The 24175-nt window shown below is 39.0% G+C and overlaps 1 protein-coding gene across 6 annotated transcripts in view; it reads right to left on the bottom strand.

Annotated features, from left to right (window-relative positions):
* Window positions 1-595: 595 nt before the first annotated feature.
* Window positions 596-24175, bottom strand: part of OSBPL1A (oxysterol binding protein like 1A) — a 286161-nt gene continuing 262581 nt past the window's right edge. For 5 of the 6 annotated variants that reach the window (XM_020968688.2, XM_078153458.1, XM_078153462.1 and 2 more), the window contains 9 exons: window positions 23519-23616; window positions 22022-22204; window positions 19222-19329; window positions 18638-18727; window positions 18300-18426; window positions 14703-14819; window positions 13312-13435; window positions 11091-11181; window positions 596-1916 (listed from right to left, as the gene is read on the bottom strand). In XM_020968688.2, the coding sequence (XP_020824347.1) occupies window positions 1814-1916; window positions 11091-11181; window positions 13312-13435; window positions 14703-14819; window positions 18300-18426; window positions 18638-18727; window positions 19222-19329; window positions 22022-22204; window positions 23519-23616 (1041 nt within the window). In that variant the 3' untranslated portion in view covers window positions 596-1813. Of the gene's footprint in view, window positions 1917-4976; window positions 5844-11090; window positions 11182-13311; window positions 13436-14702; window positions 14820-18299; window positions 18427-18637; window positions 18728-19221; window positions 19330-22021; window positions 22205-23518; window positions 23617-24175 lie in introns of those variants that run through there. The other variant, XM_078153459.1, reaches the window with a different exon arrangement.

Here is a 24175-nt window from a genome sequence, read left to right as displayed (position 1 = left end):
TGCCGAAAATGACGCTGTTTGAGACAACGTTCAAGGTGGAATCTATACCACCATGAATAATATATCAATAAACTTCATGCAAGCATTGTGTTGTTTTCCTGTTTTATTTTTTTCTGATTTAGATGTTCTATAGTTTAGAAGGTATGCAAGCACTTGAGTACTTAATGCTTCAGTTAAAGTTAGTTGTAGAACGATCAAATACTGAGCTCAACTTACGTGACAAGATATATGGCCTTCGGTGTATATATGCATGGGGAGAAACAATAACTAACCATTCCCACTCCAGCAAATGTTAGTCGCATGTATTTTATGAAGTGGCTCCCTAACAAGAAGATTAAATATTCTAACCAACATTTAAATTCTCAACCATAAGCTATTTTATATTTAATTCACATTTGTGTTATTAGAACTAATCTGTAACACATTTACTAGAAGCATAATTTGGTGTAATTTGACTCACTAAGATTATATTGCATGATTACAATATGGTACTATATAGATAGGGTAACCTCAGGGGGCAGTGACAAAGAAAAATATGATAACAAGAGTCACTGTTAGGAGGGTATATTTTAAATTTTAAAAGAAACCACACATCTTTGGAATGTTCTAAAGTCTTTATTTAGCAGCAGTTAAATTTTTCATTATAATACCTGTTAAGTTTAAGAGAGCAATTGAAACATTTTGCAGGAGCTACTTAAGCACTCCTAAGCTATGTCCCAGTTTAGTGTGTGTGTGCGCGTGTATATCTATGTGTATATGTGTGTGTGTGTGTGTGTGTATATAAATACCACAAGATTTAATGCACCCCAATTAAAGGGGCAAAGCTACTGTACAATAGGTCTCCATACATATCTTAAGTACACAGGTGCCTTGTAGACTTGAAATGCACAAGACCTCCTTTTTTAATATAGTTTGATACTTACAATACATACACATGTGCAATTTAATTTTTCCAGTGGTATGTACCAATGGAACTTGACATTTAAAAGGCTTGTCATTTTTTTTTATGGTCAACAACCCTACAATTTCTAGTGATTTTTTTATAAATTAACAAAAAAATTAATTTCTTAGGAGCATACATTTTTGATTCAAATTTGTATAATTTAATTTTTTTTTGATGCTTTAAAATCAGACTGGTTACAGGAGAATGTGAAAGCAAATTCAATACACTGCACTGAAGTGAGTAAAACATAAAATACCTTGCCTATTAGTTACCATTTTAATCCTTGAGAAATTTTAAATCAATAATACTTATTCTGAACATTCTGGACTGGGGTTGGGGTAATGGTTGAAAAGGAGAGGGAATTAATATAAAGAAAAGCTATTTTTATTAATGGAGTAAATCTTCACAAAGTGTCATATCCTTTTTCAAGTTTCACCACATGAACATTCGGGTGTGTTCTCAAGACTCCTATGTTACATCTACCATATTTGCATAAAAACTACCTTTTTGACTTGCTTTGAGAATCCAACTTATTTCCACAAACTTAAGAGTTTCTGTGTGGGTAGCAATTTCCTTTAACCCATATGGCAGAAACAGCCATAAAAAATCAAATTCCCTAACAGGTTCCCCCCTTATATAAAAGAGTATCCCAAGTGAGTATTTTCCAGTAGCAAAACTATTATTTCCCCCAAGTCTTTCAGAACCAATGCCACCACATCACTAGTTGTATGAAATGCAAATTTTCGTGGGCAGGTTTTCCTTTTTTCCTTTTTTTTTTGTTTTAAGATGAATAAAAATAAAGAAAAAAAATCCTTTAGAAACACAGACTTAAGACTGATTTGTGGATTAACCAATGGGTCCTGACTGTTTTTAATAAATGTCAGGCAAATTAAAGTAGTTTCTGTCCCAGTAGCTGCCTGAATAAAGCCAGTCCTGTGCTCCATTGTAGGGATTGGGCCCTTGATGGAACCACCTGTTGGAATAAAAGGAGGACAAGGTTTGTGAGGGAAAGACTATTCAAAACGAAACATTAAACTTTAGAATTCAAAACTGCTTTGCTACAGATCCAGACTGAAGTTTAATTTTATGAGATGTAAACGTTAACAAAATCAGTGTTCTGAAAATCCAATGATGCGTTCACCTGATTTAAACAGACCATGTTTAGAAATGGCTGCAAAGGTGTTATTTTAAAGATATGAAAACAGAAACAATTTTTGTTGTTGTTGTGAAGAGTATCTGTACAGGTTAAGGGGTCTGTTAAGTGTTTTCTTCAAAGCAGATTTGAATAAATGAAACGGCATATAAGCATGCAGATTAACTTCTTGCCAAAACACAGAACCACCACAAGCAATACATCCCCCAAATACGATAAACCTTCATCGGCACAGAGGAATCCCTTACTGCTTCAAAGCATTTCATTGGCTTAAAATTTCCTTTTGTTCCGAGAGCAGAACAATGGCAATTAATGAATAAGCATCTGAAAAAACCAGTACTGATCTTCTCTTTTTATAATGGTGTGGTGATCCTAGAAGGATGATAATGATAACCCAGTTGAAATGGGGGCAGGATCACAGATACTACCCAAAGCTTAAGAGTTTAGCTTATGGTACAAGTAGAACACGTCTACAGCAGAGCTGCCAGAATGAATGATTTTGCTTCATCAGTTTTCTCCACTTTCTTTCCTCATCCTTACACCACCTGCATGATAAGCACCATCATAAAAGATTCTCCTAAGCAGAATTCATCAAAATGAAAACTGCAGACAAAAATAACCCCACAGAAAGACAACATACCTAAATGGCTCTGGATACCTCCCTAATAATACGAAGGGGTTAAAACAGATGATTTTAAAGGCACTTTTCAGTTCTAAAACGTACTCTTGTTCTGCAACTCTACATCATCCTAACCACGTAACCTATGTAGGAGATATTCTCTTTTCCATTTGGAAAACCTACACTTTTGGGGTCCTGGGAAGAAGTGAACCACCTTCTCTTGGAATTTGTATTGAGATTTGCTGCTAACAACTTGGTCTACAGGTTAATAAGAATAGTAAGAATATCTTTCAAAATTTCTTCAAAACTTTTTAAAAAAGCATTCAAGAACAAAAAGCTGGAGGCTAAAGCAGGAGGGGGAGGAACAAGGAAACAAAACTCATCAGTTGGTATTATAATAGTAAACATTTATTAGGTGCCTGTTGTTTGGAGAGCACTGTAATCTGCTCCGCACAAAAATCTTATAAATAGGTTAAATGTGTCCAAAAGGGCATGTATAAGGTATATAGGTAGTAGGCAAGAGAAGGAAAGTAGGATAAATGGAGAATCCACAGACTGAATAATGGTGTCTTGACTAATCCTAATCGACAGAATGGAGTGGCCTTCCCTCTAACACCTGAAAATGAATCACAAGTTCTATAATTTGGGGTGCTGAAATGGTTTCCATTCTGCTCTAATGTTAAGAAAAAAATTATTTCCAAAGTGATAGTCAGTTTTCCCTCCTAACTGGGAGAAAATACAAAACCTTTTTTTTTAACCTGATAATATCACTACCTTCACAAAAAACTTGTGATTAGTTATTAAAGTACAGTTTAAACTTGATAAGTGATATCTTGATTTGATGTCATTTTCCTGCTATAATGATAAATGAAAATCATTTGATTCATGAAGCAAATCATTGGACCAGGCAGCATTTTAAAGAAGAAAAGCTTTGTGCCAAATCAATATTTTTAAGACTCCTGCATGAAAAAGCAGCTATCTCAAAAAGATTTGAGAGCTTTAATGGACTGCAAGCTTCATGAATCAAAAGCATGCTATGACAGCCATAAAAAGAATGCACTTTTGGGCTACAGTAAGAGAGGCATCCAGAACTAGGGATTTGATTGTCCCCCTGTAGTCTGCCTTGCTCAGGCCATCCCTAAACTTGTATGTTTAGTTCTGGGTGACATATTTTAGGAGTGACATGAACAAGATGGAAAGCACACAGAAGAGGGGAACCGGGATGGTGAAGACCCTGAAAATCATATCACGTGAAGACTGCTTGAAGAAACAGTGGTGTTTAGTCCAAGACAGAGAAGAACCTGGGGATGTGGGGAACACAAAGGCTGCCCTTGAATATATGAAGGGCTGTAATGCTGTGAGAATACTTGTTTTGGTTGGCCCCAAAGACTAGGACGAGGAACAATGGATAGAAGTTATTAATAGAAAGATTTAGGCTTGATGAAAAGAAACACTTGAAAGAATCATAGATCTAGATCTAGAAGAAACTTTAGAAGTCATTTGACCAGGCCCCTAATTTTACAGAAAAGGAAACTGAGGCCCAAAGAAGTTAAGTGTGAAGGACTGAAAGTTAGATACTCCACCAAAGGAAGAGTACCCAGGAGGAACACAAATCTACCCAAGGTTCCTGTCTCGTGGCTTGGGAAAATACAACAGGAGCCTCAGCACCATCACCCCAAGCTCCCCTTGCTCAGTCTGTGTTCATCTTAGCATCTTCAGATTTAAAGCTACAAGGAACACACAGGCCAATTAGTCCAATGCCTTCATTTTGCAGACGAAGAAAACGAGGCCTAAAGAGGTGAAGATTACACAGCTCCAGCATTCACGCTCAGGGCCTCTGACTGCCCCCATCCCGGGCCGCCTGCTCCCCACGTTCACATGCTGCTTCTTCCCAGGCCATTTCTGTCCCTGTGCCCATCTCCTCCCTGCTCCTTCCTTCGCAGTCATGAGCCCCATGGGCAGGGCATCCAGACCTGCGGCCCATTTCTCTGCCCGCCCTCCCAGTGTTCTTTAGGGGAGAGGAAGCAGAGTGAAGAGGGCATTACATGATCATAATGTATTTATGTTACATATGTACTATTAATATCCTTGAGGACATCCTTTTTGCCCAGCATAGTGCTTACCAATACATACTTATTATACTAAGTAGTATAGTTAAGACATAAATACAGTAGGTCATAATCATTTAACAAATGCTTACTAAATTAGGTTTATTAGTTTTTTATTTTATCAAATTAATTTACTAAATCAAGTTGAACGACAATCAGGTAAGATGCATAAGAAGAAATTTTAAAACTACTATTTCTTTTACTTTTCTGTTTAGTTTTTCTATGAAAAAAATACACACACACACATATGTATATGGAGAACTCTGCTGCACAGAACTGTCTAAGTTTTGTTAGTTTATTAATGTGGACAAGAGTAGAAAGTGGTCACAAAAAGGTGGCCAAGCTGGGTTTGAGGGAAGATAGCACAAGGGTACATAGATGCAGCAAATTCAAATACTGAGGGCTCAATGTACTTTTTATCTGACAGGTTTTGAAAATTATTTATAAGATATTCCCAAAGTAATATGCATCCTACCTCATATTTATGATTCCATTTACCTATAAATTTTAATAGTTAAATCCTTTGTTTACCTCGCCCTTATGCAAAAACAAACAAAAACCCCAGTGAAAAACTGCAAACATCCCAAACGACCCTACCTAAACTTGGCAGCTACTTACTCAAAATAAGGTACTGTAGTGTTTAAATGCTGATAAAAGAACCTGACATGTTTGACTTCTCAGACACATTATCTCTCCTGCGTGAATCAAACTTTTTTCTGCCTTTCCCCAATGTCCCTCGTCAGATGCTGTCACTCTGCCCACATGCCCCCGGGGGCTCTGCTTCTCCACAGAATCCTACTGGCTGACAATATGAACAGTGCCAACAGGGATGGCCAACTTTCAGAGGGGCCCTTCCAGCAAGCCTGGCTAACACTTGTCAAGAGAAGGTGAAGGAGGGTTTGCTGTTCACCTCTGGGTTAGACTAGATAACTTCTGACGCCCCTTCCAGCTCGGGGACAGTAACACAGCGCTGGCCAGGTCGCTCCCCTGCTCAAAAAGCTTCAATGATCCCTGATGCCCCTGAGGAAAAAAATATAAATTTGGCCTGGCATTCAAAGCTTTCTATAACCCATCTCCAGCCTAGATTCCCTTTCTCGTTTTCTATGCTCCTGTCTACAAGGACACTCAGCATTCTAGCTGCACTCTGACTTTCCCCTATCTGCCTCCATCCCCATCCCCCATCCATGCCCAATCTCAAATGTACTCTGCCCTCTGGCAGCTGTGCCTAAGAAAATGCCTTTCCTAGCTGATGCTCTTTCTCACCCAAATTATCAAGCATTTATTGATCTAAATTGCAATCTGTACCCCCCTCCCCCATGCCTTGAGGGCAGGATTTTGTTTCAGTCTGTCTTTGTACCCCAAGGCCCTAACACAGTGACTCAGTATAAAGTAGTAGGTGCTTTAAAATGTTTGTTGAATTGCTCATTCAAGATACCTTTTCTTTCAAAAAAGGACACATTCTGAGATAGAAGTCAAGGAAGATAGTCCCTGAAATGGAGACTATTTTAAAGAAATTTTCAACATCCATTTAGGGTACTCTGTAATCTGCTCCGCACAAAATGAGAACTTGATTTGTACACCTATCTATTCTCTATTCTCTTCGCCACAGAGAAGACAGTGCAGTGGGGGGAAGCTCAGGATAACTGGCTTTTAAGAGCTTCCCACCAAAAGCAGAACTTCTCCCAAATCACAGAAGTTACTGGAGAAAATCTCAGTACAGCTGCGTTTGCCAAGAGTCCCAGCATTTTGATTTAAAACAAGGGGCACAGTTATATTCCAAACATCAAAAGGAGAGGGAGTAAACACACTCTACTACTTAGACCTAGCAAAGTAAACCACTTCAAAGAGCAGGCAAATCAAAATCAAGGTCATCGCAAGCAATCATAAACCATCCAACCTGGGAGCCTGTGCCATGGAGTTTCTTCTGTTTTAAAATGGAGAGGGGTAAGGGAAAATAAGTCACCTGTGCAATGATACATATTCAATAGTCACATCCAGTAAAATGTACTGAGAGACAGACTTTATTTGGACCTTTTCTTCTTCATGTACAAATGGGGAGATCCCTGAGGGTCAGAAATTCCCTGCATGTACACCTGCTTAAGTCTTTTTGGAAACAGTTTTTTTTTCCTAAGGCAGGGGTGGGGAACCTGTAGCCTCAAGGCCATAAGTGGCCTTTTTGACTGAGTCCAAGTTTTCCAGAACAAATCCCTTTTATCAAGGGGATTTGTTCTGTGAAGTTTGGATTCAGCACTGGAGGATCTAGAGGGCCACATGTTGTTTGAAACTGCAAGTGTCCCACCCTAGTTTTAAGGTTTGCCTAATGTCTGAACTACAAGACTGTTTCTTGGCGCATGTCCTGCGCTGTGAGACAAAGGTTTGTGTAACTGCTATTAACTCACACTTTCACCGGAGTCATCAGTTCAAAACCTAGAGATTCCCAAAAGTGATCTTTCTAAAGCCCAAGTGTGGGAGAGAGAGGGGAATAAGGAACTGAAAAGAGAAGAGAAAGAGAAGACTCCTTTAACTATCCTTTCATAATTTTAAGTCCTAGATCAATTATGCCTACTGACATCAATACTGGTCCAGACTGTGATTTTGATGCCATAGAAACTCCTGCTGAGGAAACCTCTTCTGAAACAGGTCAGCAGATGTTCTGCAACCAATGGTCTTAAAAGAGCTGCCAGGGGCCTTAAGCTTAAATGACTTGCCTAGAGGTCACAGGTCAGCATGTGCCAGAGGTGACATTTGAACCCAGGTCTCCAGACTCCAAGGCTAAGAGCCTCTCCACTACTCCACACTGCCTCTCAATAATACCTTTTATTTCATGTAAAAGAGCAGCAATTCGGTTACACAAGAGAAACTCTACTCCTAATTGTCTCAGGAGTATAATGCCCAGGACTGTTTTGTTAGTGGTCCCTAAGACTGACTAGAACCCTTTTCTTCCTCCACCACATCCCAAACCTCTCACTACTCCACCAACTGTGTTCCCAAAGTCCAGCTCAATTCCCTCACATAAACTCTGCCCCATTATTCCTATCTATAGCAGAACAAGTGGCTAGCCCCAAAGCAGGCATTCTCATAAAGACCTGGCTCCATTCTGTGGGTGAGCAGACCCAGTGTTCTCAGGTGAGACAAATAAGCATTCGTTGGTAATAATGATTGACAGTAATGAGGGCCAGGCTTATCTCCCTCATTTTGGATAGGCCCAGGACTGCCTGAGCCAAACCCACAAGATAAACAATTGAGCTCCACAAGCCTGACGCTTAGTCCAATGTGGTGCCTTCAAATACAGCTGCTAGTGGTGTAGATCCCAAGGCTTATTATTCACAGCAGACTCTCTCAAACATGAAATGGCACATGAGGAATGATGCACACGATTTATGAAGAGAGACAACACAAGACAAATAGAGACCAAAGAATTGTCACCATGGGTCGTCTTCTATCTGAAGGCACAACTATGCTTACATACAACAGCTTGAAACAAGACATTCTGCTGTTCTAGGCAAATAAGCTTTCCATCCCATATCTGGTCTCATGCTTCAAGCCACTCTGGGACCCACTTTGCTAGAACTGGATTTCCAATCATGACATCAGAAGAAGAGTTCTGCTGACAGTTTCTAATAAAGGAACTTGGGCCTGTCAGTCTCAAGGGCTAGAACATGGAGCTAATGAAGAAGAGACAGCTAATGTGGCCCCTGGGAGTGGGGGTGGGGGTAGTGTAAAAAGAAGTGTGGTAGCTTTTTAAAGGAAAAAATACTCCATTCACAAACTGAACTGCTAAGCCTGCATAGATTGTGTTCTGAATCTGTGTGCTATGGATCCCAAGAGAGACTGGTCCAATGAGTGTGCAAACCACTCTTGGTGGTAGATAAGATGCCTCGACATATACATCCTCTAGCTAGCTAGTGGGCCAGTGGACCATTTTTTGATATAACAAACAGCATATACCTAATGGATCCTAAAGTGCCAGACAGACAGACCGGGGGGGGGGAGTGTATACCATTCTGGGCACCAATAACATTGTTCTTCCTCTCGTACTGTCTTTTTCCTAGAAGCTGTCAACAAGCACTCAGCTCCTGATGTTCACAATTCCTATTTGACATGAATAACCTTTAATGAACCCCTTCTAGAGTCTGAGCTCAGACTGGAAAATAAGGATTAACAGTCAGATACTGTTATTAACGGTGGATTTTTCTTCAAGATACATTAGAAATAACATTAAAAATAAAAGTACTGCCAAACGATTTATTTTTTTTTCCTTGACTCAAAAGTAAGGTTTCCCACAGAGAAATAAAGGCACGCATGAGGAAGAAGGGCAGTACAGTGGAAAGAGCACTGGCGCTGGAGCCTGGGAACATGGGTTACAATTCTGCCTCCCATCACTGTCTTGTGACATTGGGGCCGTCACTCCATTTCCCTGGACCTCGCTTTCCTCACATGTAGAATCAGGGAGTTGGGCGGGATGGTCTCCGATATCTCTTCTAACTTTAGATCAAGGGTCCTGTGATGGGAGGACTCAACAATGAAAGACTGCCGTGTCGAGGTAATACAAAGAGAGTGCTGTGCTTGGAGGCTGCAGAGCTGGGGCTGAGCTGTGCCCTGGCTGCCGAGCACTTCTGCGGCTCTGGGCAGGCCCTGCTCTTGGGCACGCAGCTAGCTGCCTTAGGTGTAAAGGGGAGAAGGAGGAGACTGGATGATCTCTCAGGCCCCTGGAGAGTCAATAGGTCTGTCTGTATAAAAGCTTAGATGATCAAGACTGTCAAACAGCACAGATTTAACACATGGTACTTTCAAAACTGAGGCTGATTAGACTAGCAATTAGAACCTTTTTACATGGAGCCTCCAGAGTCTGGGGAAAAGATGTTTATTTTGCTCTCTTTTTATAGGGTGTTATTAAAGTGAAAAAGGTTCTATCCTCCTCCTTAAGTCCAATGTATCAGGACCAATGATACAACTGTTATTGTTTGAAACAAATATATTAGGAACATTTACCCTATATTTGCTCTTTCTGCTTTCCAAGTGGAATTCAAGGTGTTACATTATGGTTCAGTCCCCCATCAAATCTGCTTTCTTTTAAACTGCAAGAGCATTATAGTAACATGGGAAATTATATGAAGAGTGCTTATTAATTAGCTATAACAAAGTTTGTAGCTGTGGAATTAATTTCCTCTCCTACTGAATATAAATAGAATTTGTTCGAGTTAGCTCACATTTAGGGAGAATTTCAAGGTTTGCAAAGTCCTTTTATTACCTCCTACGAGGTAGCTGGGGAATGCTTTATTGTCTCCATGTTATAGAATAAGAAATGGAAGTTAAGTGACTTGCCCATTCATAATCACCAGTTACGTAAATGTTTGAGGTTAGGTCTTGAATTTCCAGGTCTACGAGCTGCCAACAAGCCAGTGCTTTACCCTCTACCCTACAGTAACTCTCAATTTGCGAAACAACTGTTTAATCAGGCATTTCCTTGTGATGATTGTCAGTATTCCAGAAATAGCCAACCACATCATCCTTTCCAGATAAGGACATTTCTGTTAGATAGGGCAAGACACTGGAAATCATCTTTCTTTTCCCCAAGTTCCAAATGTGGACTTTCCTATATAAAGTATGGTTCACAAGCTGTGTGTCAAGACGAATGGAACAGGTTTAGTGAACACTAGTCAACTAGTTATTTTTGAAGCTAAGCACAAATGGAACCAGGATGAGACAGAAACATGGTACCCATGCATATTCCAAAGGTGTGGGAGGGACCAGTCAGACTTTTATGCTAATCTGGATCTGCTCTGCTGCTAAAAATGGGGGGGGGGCGCGCGCCCAGCTAGGTGGTACAGTGGATACAGCACCGGCCCTGAAGTCAGAGGGACCTGAGTTCAAATCCAGCCTCAGACAAAACACTTGACACTTATTAGCTGTGTGACCCCGCGCAAGTCACTTAACCCCAACTGCCTAAAAAAAAAATAATAATAATAATAATAGGGAAGGGGCTGGACCTGTGACTTCACTGGTAGAGGGAACTCCCAGGTGAGGATATTCCTTCTACCAGTGTAGGCTGGCACCTTCTCTGCAACTTAAGAGTCTTAAAGAGCTGCTTACAGCACTGAGGGATGCAGTGATTTGCTCATTGTCAGACAGCCTGGATGAGTCTGAGACAGGACTAGAACCCCGGATCTTCTTTGTTCTGAGGGTAGCTTTCTACAACTTATGCCACACTGCCTCTCATCTGCTAAAAACATCTGATAATGTGTACTCCCCCATATATCCACACACCTTGTTTTCCAGTCCTCTTCTGACTTGGATCTATTTTTGCGAGCTGCTCTTTGTTTTTCCTCTAGTCTTTTCTTTTCTTCACTAGCTTGATCTAAAAAAAGAGCATTTAAAAACATCAGTAAGTCACCACAGTTTAGAGGCAAAGCAATATTTCAAATATTCACTGGAGAGTCATGAAGAAAATCTGGGACACACCTAAAAATGTTGACTTTGTATGAAGAGAAGAGAGACTCCATTAAGGTCTCTATTACCTGGCACAGTGTCATCTCTTAAATGCCACTCCCTCCATCACCAAAAGAGTCTCTGCCTCCTCCAGTTTCTCAAAGTCATTTGGTTAGAACAGCAATTCTTAAAGTGCAGTTCAGGGACCCCTGGGGTTGTCAAGACCCTTTCAAAGGGTCTTTGTGATCCAAATTACTTTCATAATAATAACTAAGATGTTTTAATTTCTAATATGGTGAGTATCAATAGATATAACTCACTGCAACAAAAGCTTTTTGGAGGGTCCTCAACAATTTTTAAGGGTGTAAAAGAGATCCTGAGACCACAAGGTTTGAGAGCTGCTGGCCTGGACCCCTCCAGCACTTATCCCACTCCTGCTCATACTACAATTATTTGTTGACTTGTCCTCTCCCCATGTTACAATGTAATCTTTTTAAGTGCAGGGTCATTGTTGTGTATACCTTTGAATGCTTAGTGCTTCGCATATAGTAGGTACTTAATAAAAGCTGAATTAAATCTGAGGCTTTCTAATACGAAGATAACATGACTGGAGGAAATTTGGAAATTTCTAAAATAAAACAAAAAGGTTTGATGATTATAACCAATTACTGATCATTTTGGAGTACTGTGTCTGGTTTAAGATGCCACATTTTTGGAGAAGCAGTGGCAACGTGAGGAATGCATTCAGAGGAGGGGGTACTCCAAATCATGCAACAGGAATTCTAGTTAGAAGAATCTGGAGATAATTCTCTACATATAAAAGAAGAGCTAGACCAGAGGAGTCTGCAGGGCCATAATGAAAAATTAGAAATAGATTTCTATTGCTTGGCCCTGGAGGCCAGCATTGGGACAATGAATGGAATCAACAGGGAAGCAGATTTAGTTCAATACAAGGAAAACACAACTCCTACCAATCATAGCCATACATATGGGTGTGGAATATAATGCATACCCCCATCAAAATGGTTGATGTACTGGTTGATTTTACTGAATTGGTTTCCCCCCCCCTTTCAAATCTTTGGTATAAGTAAAGGCTTACTAGTCAGTGGAAGAAATGGAATATATTCAGAAATACATTTTATGCAAAAACAAAGTACATCACAGGATATTAAATTAAAAACTTTAAAGCTATCAATGGAAGGAATGGAGGTTTTTCAAAAGACAGTGAGTCCCTTCAGCACCAGAGGCCATCAGGCAAAGGCTGGATGACTGCTAGCTGCTGAGATGTTGTAGATAAGATTCTTGGTTTGGGCAAGGGTTGGACCATGTGACCTTTGAGGTCTTCTGACTGCAATTCCAAGATTTAGTTTAAGGAACAGACCCTTCCTTTGACCTTAAACAGGGCTGCCAGGGGAAATACAAACAGTACCCAAATATATCACTTCCTGGATCCTATCATTTCATTGTGTGAATGCTCCTGTTATCAAGTCCATTCACTCTTTAGCAGTTGATCTTTATCAGTTCCTATGGCCAGAAGAATTGTCAGCCATTGTTACAGTGACGAATTTCTATCTCCAGTCCCAATAAGGCTAATCATTAGATACAGAATTTCTTGATGGACACATACTGGAGTCCTTTCCAGCTTGACAGGACTTGACTGAGCTCATACTCTACTAGCATAGCCTTCAACGATTAGGGATCAGCTTCCCCAAACCATGAGGTAGCGGAAAAGGATTAGTTGAGGATTAAGAAATGTCCTGAAGTAATACAAATTTAACCTGGGGATGGCAAGGATACTGTTTCCTAATTTTTTCTGATTTGTATTCTAATTCCAGTCATATGGAATATACTTAATTATTAGCAGTCACACTAGTAATGAATAATTCTATAAATTAACAAAATCTACTTTAAAGTTGGAGAATATTTTAAAATATCACAACTACACTAAGAAAAATGCTGAAGAAATACCTAGGAGAAAAAGAAAATAGCAGGTCCCTACTGATGCAAATAATCAGTGATATTATATCTCCCGAAATAAATTCATATTCTCCAAAGTTACCTATTTCTCCATTCTCCATTGCTCTTATGTCAGGTCGTAACCTGCAGTCAGTCTTAGGGATCACACTCTCCATTTCTTTATCTACTTCATTCAAAACCATAGCAAAGCTAGTAAAATTATACATCTGAAAGGAGGAAAAACGAACAAAATTACATAGAAAGAAATGTCTTTAAAACAAAATGATAAGTCCCTAACATGATGTTTCCTTACACAACCTAAACACTTTTTTGTTAAGAATATTAAATCAGAGGCTATGCCTGTAAGTTCTTTAATTAAACCTAATTCACTTAAGGGTATCAGTTTCAAAGAGATCTGAAGTCAGTCTTCCTATCCCCAGCACTACGTTCAGTGCCTAGGACACAGTAACATTTAACAAATGCTTGTTGATAGATACACCAAATTTCTGATCCAGATCCTCCTGCAGAAAATGACAGCTGACATTTACGTATTGCTTTAAACATTTGCAGAGTCTTTGGGGGGGGGAGAAGAGCAAACATTTAGCAAACTTTTAGTAAAATTATGTACCAGGCACTGTGCTAAGCACTTCACAAATATCACCTCATTTTATCCTCACAACAATCCTGGGAGGTAGGTGATTAGCTTTATCTTGTGATAAGGAGAAACTGAGGCAGACAGAGGTTAGGTGACTTATCCAGGGTCACAGATAATAAATATCTCAGGCCAGATTTGAACTTGGGTCTTCTTGATTCTAGGCCACATTACATCATATGGACCTCCTAACTATTCTGTGAGGTAAGGGTTCCTGTAATTTCCTTTTATGTATGAAGAAGAAGAGATTCTGAGCTGTTGAGGTCCCTGTTCAGGGTCCCATTGAGAGGAAATCTGACTCTGTCCTGCACGCCATCAGTATGCTGCCCCGCCTCCTCACCCAAAGTAGATATAGAGGATTCAGGTCAAACATGTACATTTTTTCTTCTTCAGTAGAAATCACTATTTATCTTCATGCTAGTGGCTTGTTCTTATGGGCTGGGTTGCTCAAGCCTGACAAATGGCAGAACCAGAGCTGGCCTTTCTTTTCCACTGGCAGATGCAGTAGGCACTAGGAAAACACTGACTTTCGCCACCAACTCCAAAGTTCCTTTTCTACCCAGATGCCACAGTGTATGAAATTCTGCTTTGGGAGATTCATTCACTGTCCAGTCTACACAATGCAAATTCTCCTAGGAAGGCTTATACACTAAATATTTGGAGAGACAGTGTGGTAGAGTGGACAGTCTTAGACTTGGGAGTCAAAGAGACCTGGGTTCAGATCCAACCTCATATACTTACTAGCTGTGTGACACTGTAAAAGTCACCTAAGTTCCCTGTACCTTGGTGGTTTTGTCTGCAAAATGCGGGGTTTGGAGAGTAGGCAGAAATCATGGTCTGACCTGTGCAGAGTTGGGAGGCCTTGGAGCTATCCTCCAGAGTAAAACACTTCCTGGGATGACATGCACACTTTCAGAATCTGGCAATGGCATTTCATCTGGCTCCTCAGAAGTGCCCATCTGTAAGAAGCAAACACATGAACAAAATTTATATGCAACATTACCTTTAGAAATTTTACTATAGATTGGTATGGTATTTTTTAACTATTTCAAAGCACTTTTACAAATTTGATCTGTCAGGTACCCTTGTAAATGTCTCATCTCTTCTAAATCTCTAGACTGTAAGCATCTAGAGGGCAGAGATTATGTTTTCATTAGCTTGTTCACCTCCAGCACTACAGATCGGTGATTCATAAATATGAGAGATAAAATACGAGATATGAGACAAAATGAATACTAAATGCTTGTTAAAACAAGTATATGTTGAGCACCTACTAGAAACTGCTTAGCTCTGAACTAGTTTGAGTGGGACACTGGGGGACTGTAAGATGGGATCCCTGTCCAAGGAGACAGAACAAAACACCAGTCACTCCTTCTAAATTTTACATAGTCCAGCAATTAAAATCTCTTCTCAAAAAAAAAATCTCTTCATATGTCTTAGCAAGATAAGAGAGTTCTTTCTGGAAAGAAGTTCTCTTTATTTTCTTTCACTGTTTAACTCAAGCAGTCAGTTGGTAAACATTTAATAAGCTCCTGTATGTTTCAGGAACTGTGCTAAGTGTTGGAGACACAATAAAGACAAAAAGACAGTCCTTGCCTTTGAAGAGTTCACAATCTAATGGGGAGGGGGGCAACCAGCAAACAATTATGTATAAACAAACTACAAACAGAACAGATAGGAAATAATCAATACAGGGAAGGCACTAGAATTAAAAGTAGTTAGAGGACAGAGAGATATGGAGGCTACTGTCACAACCTGTACTCTGCCAGTACAGCCTTCAAGACTGCGAGGTTCAGAGTAATAAGACTTTACTGGTAGGTTTGCCCATCTCGTCCTATGCCTGCCGTGCCATCTATCTGCATTATTTCTCTCCACTTCCTTGGCCTGACTGCAGATGCACAGTGGGATAAACTCCTGTCCAGGTATCCTGCCCTGGGCCTTGTAGCACCTGACCTTAGTGCCTGCCAGCGGACTTTGAATGTGGCTCATTCAGGGAGATCTAACTGCTTTTGAATGCTATTTTAAGGAAGCTTGGTATTACAGAAGATAGAGTACTAGACTTGGGAGTCAGAAAGACCTGAGTTCAAATCCTTTCTCAGACAGCTCTGTGACCCCGGGCAAGTCACAACTCTGGGTATCTCAGTCAGTTCATCTGTTAAATATGGATGATAATAGTACAAAACTCCCAGTGAGCTGTTGTGAAGGTCACATGAGATAATATACGTAAAGCACGTCACAAACCTTAAAGTGTTATGTAAACGCTAGCTAACTATCATTTAGCAACATATTCAGAAGGGTCACGTCAGGTCTCTGCCCTGCACTGTCAAACAAGAACCCTTAAAAAAATCTGAAGGTAATGAGTACAGCTTCTCTCCTTCAGGCTCGATTTCCCTAGTTATCTGACTCTATGAAGAGAAGCGGCAGGATTTCTGCTGGTCCAGCCTGGCCCGGCCTGCCGCGGGTAGGATCCGCTCCAGGAGTTTGTGCTTTAGAGTGCACTGGGCCCAGCAGCACCGCCTCACAGGAGGAGCTCCTTTTTGCCTCCAGCTGTCCTCTGGGCAGTTCTCACAGCTCCAAGAAGCATGAAGGCACTACGTGGCATGAAGAGACATTGTGGTGCTCAAGGAGATCTCCAGCTTTGGCTCAGAGAAAAAGAGATCTGCTCCAAGGGGAGAGGAAGGGCGAGAAGAGAACAGAACCCAGACTACGGTGGCATTTACCGGTCTCTCTAGATCTCTCTCTGTCTCCGTCTCTCTCCCTCTCTTTCTCACTGGTTCTAGTTAAAGACCATGTTCTTTGATAACGATAATAATGGCTAACACATATATACTGCTGAGAGATTTCCAAAGCACTTGACATAATTATCTCTTTTAATCCTTTCAATCACCCTGTACAGTCAGTGATAGCATTATGAATCCCATTTTATAGACGAGAAAAGTGAGGCTAAAAGAAGTTAGGTGACTTGCTCAAGGTCATACAATACAGCCAGGCAGCATCTGAGGCAGGATCTGAATGCAGCTCTTTCTGACTCCATGTCCACCACTCTACTGCAACCACTAAACTAGAGGCATCAAACGCATGGGCAATGCTCCCCAGGGTGGCCTGAGCCAGACTAAAATGTAACTGGAAAAAAAGGACAAAATAAATAAAGATACAACAGAACATAGATACTGTTAATATGTGGTTTTCTAAGTCAACAGACAGCTCACAGAGAACCTTACGTACAGGCGAGGGGCTCTCCATCTCTGAGTCTGACACCACTGCACTAAAGAACAGACAGAATTCAGAATCTTCTATCGTCAGCTATCTGTAACTAACAGTTCCGTCCAGCTTTAAATCTCTTTCCTAAACTCCAGTCCCATATCATCAACTGCCTACTGGTCACCTCCAAATAAATGTGCCATGGGCAGTTCAATATCAACATTTGCTAAACAGAATTCATTATCTTCCACCTTAATATACCTACTTTTGTCAAGGGCCCCGCCATCCTTCCAGTCATTCACGTTCGCAACCCTCAGGGTCATCCTTGACTCCTCACTCTCTGTCACTCTACCTATCCAATAGTTGGCCAAACTTTGTCATTTCTACCTTGATGACAGTCTAGTTCAGGTTCCTCTCTCTTTCATGTCTCTCCCACGTCACTGCCCTGCTCCAGAAACTCCAGGAGTTCCCTCTTACCTCTGGAATAAAATAGAAACTCCTGTTTGGCAATTAAAGCTCTTTGCAAAAATAGTCCTGCATACCTTTGCAAGTTTACACACATTATTCTCCTTCATTCACTCTATGTTCCCCATTTCTCATACAATTCAATTTCCTTCTTGCCTCCACATCGTTACACAGGCTGGCTGCCCACTCCTCCCCCCATTCCCGCTATGTGCTTGCTCCTTTCTTCACCCTCACAGCTCAGCCTACACGCCACTTACCAGAGGAAGCCTGTCTTGCCCCTCTCCCCAGTTGCTAATGTCCTCTCCTTTAGAAATTACTTTTGAACTACATATCTTATATTTGCCTTTCTTTGTACAAAATCTAAGCTCCCTGGGGCAGGGACTGCTTGGCTTTTGTATTTGGCGGCCCAGTGTCTACTGCTATACCTGCCACAAATGCTGGTTGGCACTTACATGCTTATTGAATGAATCAACTTTTCCATTTCAGGGTCAATTAGATAAAAGCACAAAACATTTTCTAAGACTTTTGATAAAAATGGATGAAAATCACCCCACAGCCTATTAAAGGACACCGCCTAATGTGTCGAATCTAATGCATTTCAGGCTAAAATTTACATGCTAGAAAAGACTCAAGGAAACAATTCCAACTATAGCAAGTAAAAATCTACGTGAACATTACTTTACATGTGGCCCAACTGCACCTCGCCCATGAAGAGAACGAGATGGGTGTGACAGTGTCTAATGTTGCTGTGGATGCCGTGTCACAAGAGTCACCTGTTTGCTGCTTTTCTTCTCATCTGCATTTTTCTTGTCATTCTTCTTACAAGCTTCAAAAGTGGCAGGGTCAACACTGTACAAGCACTCTGTCCACTTCCCGTACAGGGCCCGCAGCTTCTTTTTGCTGTAAACAGAGGCTAGAGTTGAGCACAGGGAGCCAGGGATCTGCTGTGCTCTAAAGATGTTTGCCAATTATGTTAGTTAAAAAAGGAGACAGAAGCTACAGCTACATTTCAACTTCTTGTAATGCTTCTGTATTAAGTTGTCCTTGTAAACTCTATTTTAATGTGGAAGCCTATTCCCTATCTAGTCCATAATTAAAATAGGAATATTACCTTTTGTCCTGAATGTAGCCTTCAACTTTGTGTAATTCCTTTCCAAAAAGGCCACATGGCTTGAAGTTTAATATACATTTTTCCCCAGTCCTATGATAAAGACATCACATTTAGATGACCAATCCACATTTTTTGCTCAATAAAGAACATGCCACAGAATTAAGTAAATTTCCCAAATCGACTTACCTGAATGATAACATCAAAAGTTGGGTAACAAGGTGATAATGAGGAGTTAGATAGGACTGTATCTATTTGTTTAATATAATAACAATTGCTCCCATTTACATAACAGAATTATAAAGAAGTTTCTTCACAACTAATGAGGCAGGCAATGCAATCATACTGTCTCCATTTTGTAGCTCAGGAAATTGAGGCTCAGAGAGGAGGTGAATGTCTATGGTCACAAAGTTATCTAAGCTGGAGTCCGGAGTCAAACCGAGCATCCTGACACTACCACTATATTGCTATCTGTTTCTTAGATATTTCATTAGTTCCCATCATAGTCATTCTAATCTGAAGCTCACAGAACTACATCAGGGGTTCTTAAAAGAACATGTGCTCTCCTCTGAAAAAGTCTAACTTACTTGTGGTTTGTTATTTCCATGTTGCCATACTGTTCAATCCAGAGTTTACCCACAATAATATTATGCACACAGCAAGTCGGATTTGTCCACGTATAGGCTTCATTGTGCCTAAAAAAGTAAAGGAGGAATAGCACATTCTTATGTTATTTGACTAGCCAATAAACCACTGGCTTGTAATGGAAAATATCATAGTATATAGAAAAAGCTAGTCTGCTCTAAATGATGCAGCCTAGAAGTTTAAAACTAGCACCCAATAAAGGTTAAAAAAAAAAAAAACCAAACCACACACATATTAGCTGTCAATAGAGAAAAGATTATTATTGATTGGTATTAGCATTTTTGATGAATCAGATGCTAATGCTATTCTGCAGGCTAGGAAAACTTAGGCCTTCCACAACGGCATTTAACAACCAAGTAATGTACGCAAAATATTTTCTTCATTAAAAGAAAACAAAGTTAATTTACAGAAATGATTATGGATTCTACTACAAGGCTTATATGTCAGGGAAGCCACTAAGAAGAAAATCTCCATATACATCAAAGTATTCATAGCGGCACTTTTTGTGATAACAAAGAATTGGAAACAAAGTAAATGACCATCAAATGGGAAATGGCTAAAAAACGTGGAACATAAATGTAATAGAATACCGTTGTGCTGTTAAGGAATGATGAATATGAATACAGCAGCATGGAAAGATCTACATGAACTGATGCAAAGTGATGTAAGCAGAGACAAGAAAATAATATATCATGACAACAATGCAAATGAAAAGAACCATTAAAAAAAATCAAGAATACTGAAAAAAGGAAAAGAACAAGACTCTCTCCAAAGAAAAGATATGAGAAGACATACCCACCCCTACCTCTCTGCAGAGGTGGGAGGTCTATGAGTATAGTACATTTTTAGGTTTTTTTAGTATACTAAATAAAAGCATTAGTTAAGCTTTTATTATGTGAAAAGCGCTCTGCTAAGTGCAAGAGATATAAACAGAAAAATAAGACAGTCCCTGTTCTCAAAGAGCTCATAGTCTAATGGGAAAGACAACACATGTGGAAGGTTGATATTAGTATTGGGCAGTTATGCTGATGCTTTCCCCTTTTCTATTTTTTTTCCTCTTAGAAATATTATTTTTTATATGAAATAGCTCTCTGGGAGGGGTTCAGAAAGGGTCCTGGAGAAAATTATGTTGATGTTGAAAAAAAACACAATCAAAATATATTAAAAAGAAAAAAAAGAAACGGTTTTGTACATATTCAAAATATAAACAGTAATATGTCTATTTTAAGCACTTAGTGTGCAAAAAGATATAAAATTTGTGTGAAAATAAGATAGGATGCACACATAAAATGGAATATACATTAATGTGCATTCTGAAAACAAATTTAGATTACAGGAATAATTCTGGACAGTTACCTCAAACTTTAAACTAACTATTATCACTGATAAAAAAAAAAGTCTGTGTGAAAATAACTAGAAGACACATCTCCTCCTCCTCCTCAAATGGAAATGAAGTAGAAAACTTGGAACAAGGCCCCAAAAGACTTTCTATGGAAATTTCAAACTAGTTCACTAAACAAAGCAGAAAAACTTTGGTGTACTGCGAATGCTCCTTTAAAAAGCCCAGATTAGTACCCAGGATTAATTTTACCACAACTTCTGCTCTGATTTTTAAACTTTCTTTTAGAAAAGGAAAGGAATTAGAAGATGGATTAGATCATCCTCAAAATACCTTCGAGTTCTAAAATTCTATGATTCTGTGCATTTGTTAGACATCCTGAAACCATCTTTACAATTAGTAAACACGTGAAATGATGACAGAACACAATTCATTTAGAAAAATGGCTAATCATAGACCAAAACACTATTACTATGACTCTTAACAGTTGCTTGGCAAGAATTGGACATACATTTATGACTATATATTATAACACAGACTAATTCCATGTTGAAATATACACAAACAACACTGTTCACATCAAGTTAAACTTGCATGAACCTAATTAAGGGTAACCAAACCAAAGAATTGCAGAGTTAGAAAGCACCTTAGACGTCTAATCTAAGTAAAGCTAAGGTCAAAAGTTGGTTACTTAAAGCATAAATCCCAGCTACAACATTCCCCACAAGTGGCTAGCCAGTCTCTATTTAAATTGCTTCAATCCTGAGGAATCCAATACCTCCTGGGGTAGCTGGTTCTATTTTTGCAAAGTTCTAGGTGTTAAGAAGTTTTTCTTTCAGAAAACTTTCTTTTCTGAACAAAAAACTTTCTTTAAACTGAGTTGAAATGTACCACCTGAAACTTCTTCCTTTTACAGCAAAGGAGAACAAAGTTAATCCCCTGTTTCATATATCAATCCTTCAAAGATCTGGAGAAGACATCCTGTTTTTATTAGGTTTCCACTTTTTCAGGCTCAACATCAACGGTAACTTCAACCAATGGTACTACAGTTTTGTTTTAAGTGAACTAATTGTCCTCATCACTCTCCTTTGGACACAATGAAATTTGTCAATATTTCTCCTAGAATTAATACTCAGAATAAGAAAAAAATACTCTTGATGTGGTCTAATAAGGCAAAGTAGAATACCATTTCTTCCTAACCTAGATACTGTTTCAGTTAATGTAGAATAAAAACAAATTTCCTGACTGCTTTTACACATGAAGTAGGTTATTTGTTTATTGGTTTAGTTAGGGGGTTTTTTTGGGTTTTTTTTGGTTTGTTTGTTTAACGAATGAGTTTCTGCTTCAGAAACTGAGCATGCACATTTGCCTATAGGGATGCTAATGACATCGTACCAACTTACTCAAGAAGCTCCAAAGTGATGGTTCCCTTGGGTTCAGCTTCCACACTCTTACCCCAGAACTTGAGTTTGGGATAAATTGATCCATGAAAGATAAAGTCATTGTTTAATCCTTCAGCATGAAATGCACTCACTGGAGGATGGTGGCTCACCTGCTCTGAGATAAGTCTGAATCCAAGATCATCTCTTCAAGAATTAAAAACAAAAACCGTTGTTAGTTACCTTGCTCTATAATGAGTGAATTGCTATTATTTTAGTCACTATAAAGGAAAGAGCGAAAAATCTAGACTGAAGATAACCGGGTTATGCTAACTCTCACTAGCTGTTTGATGTGGGGCAAGTGACTTAAAACATTACCATAGTTTCCCCTATGAAATGAATATGACTGACTGTCTTTCTCACAGGTCTGTAAGGAAAGTGCTTGGTAAACCATAAAAAGCTTCATGTGAGGTATTGTTATTTCTGATATAACTATTTTGTGTCTTTAAAAGATGCTACTAAGCAAAAATACCTGCATTATAATCCTGATGTACAAAATACCACAGTGCAATAAGTGGCTCAAAATGGTGCTAGCATTTTCAAAGTTGGTGAATCAAGACCCATTTTCACATCAATTACGCTTCATATCAAAATAATTATTAACATATAAATGTGTGGGAACAGTAATGAAACTGAAATGGAAATTTAAAGCCTGGCACTTCAATCTGAAACTGAAATGGAAATTTAAAGCCTGGCACTTCAATCTGTAATACTCTCTGTGGGGGGAAAAATTAAACTAGGTCTAGACATTTAAAAGCATTAGAACATGAAAAGTTGCCTTTAAGGCTTAAAAAACCAGGAACTGGCATGAGAGGCAGGGGAGGAAATCAATGTGTGAAATGTGAGCATCAAGAAAGATCCCTTAGTAAATCACACAAATACACCTGAAGACAGAAGCATGAGGAATTAAATATGATAATATTTTTTATTCCTATTACACATGGTTGTGTATACTAAATTCTGTGATTTTATATGTTTTTGAAAAATTTATTTGATTAACATATCAGGTCTAAGGGAGTATAGCAGATCTTAGTAAGCCTCAACGACTAGATAATTTCTTCATGTTGAACTTTAATAGCTTACTATTCCCTAATACTAGTTAAAATAAGTTTTTTTTAGTAATTTTAGTGTTGTCAACAAAAGGTTGTTTTTTTTTTTAATAAAGTTCTGATTTGTCCCTGTTTCTTAAGAAAACATTAAAATTGCCTTTTGGCTCAAACCAAAATTTTTTCTTAAGAAAATGGTTTAACAATCAAATTCTAAAGCCACAGATTCTAAAGGCCAGCCTATGCAAGAAAGTCAGGCAACACTTCATTAAAATAAAAGGGACATAGAGAAAAAAGGAAAATAGACAAAAAAGAAACAAGAAGTTATAAAGAAAACCATATTCAAAAGGAATCATCCAAACCCCACCGACTGAGCCACCATGCTTTCAGATGTAGTGACAAGAGAAACCTTTACCGGACTAATTCATATGTCTCTCCAAGGAGTGGGTTGAAAGGCTTTCCTGTGCGTTCCCACTGAGAAGCAACAGCAGATACAGCAAATGCGGCTACACACTATGGGATAAAATGACACAAGCTGAAAATAATCTCAGACTCGGGAACCAAGACTTCATTTGACATATTTACTATGAAACTGTTTTTGAGTAGTTTGTTTATTCCGGATTCTCAAAACCTTCCACAACACCCAGACAGTCAGTTTGGATAATGGGCATTAGTGGTATACATAAAAACCAGGTTTTTGTTAAAGTAAAAATGACTTTGATCATCTACTAGTGATTTTCTAGCTAAACTCCAGTTTTATGACCTCTCCTAAAATGTTCTGAATTATCTGAAGAGCTTTACGAAAATTGTAAACCAACATTCTGCTTTAATTTTTTTTTAAATCACAAGTTAAACAATACTTAGGATGATAATACAGTGTGGTAAAACTGAAAAAATAAAACAACCAAAAAAATCTTCCACAGAGTGTTTGTTCCAAAGAGAAGTGGAACAATAAAGCTACATAAAAGAAATTTTTAAAAAATGGATTCAGTTTAAAATACTATATTACTCTGTAATGAGAAGATGACTAGGAGGTACCTTGTGTAACACTAAAGGGTGTACATTATACATC

The sequence above is a fragment of the Phascolarctos cinereus genome, unplaced genomic scaffold (genome assembly GCF_003287225.1).
Source record: "Phascolarctos cinereus isolate Bilbo 61053 unplaced genomic scaffold, phaCin_HiC Scaffold_4;HRSCAF=312, whole genome shotgun sequence".
Taxonomy (NCBI): Eukaryota; Metazoa; Chordata; class Mammalia; order Diprotodontia; family Phascolarctidae; genus Phascolarctos; species Phascolarctos cinereus.
This window is presented reverse-complemented; position numbering and strand designations above follow the sequence as displayed.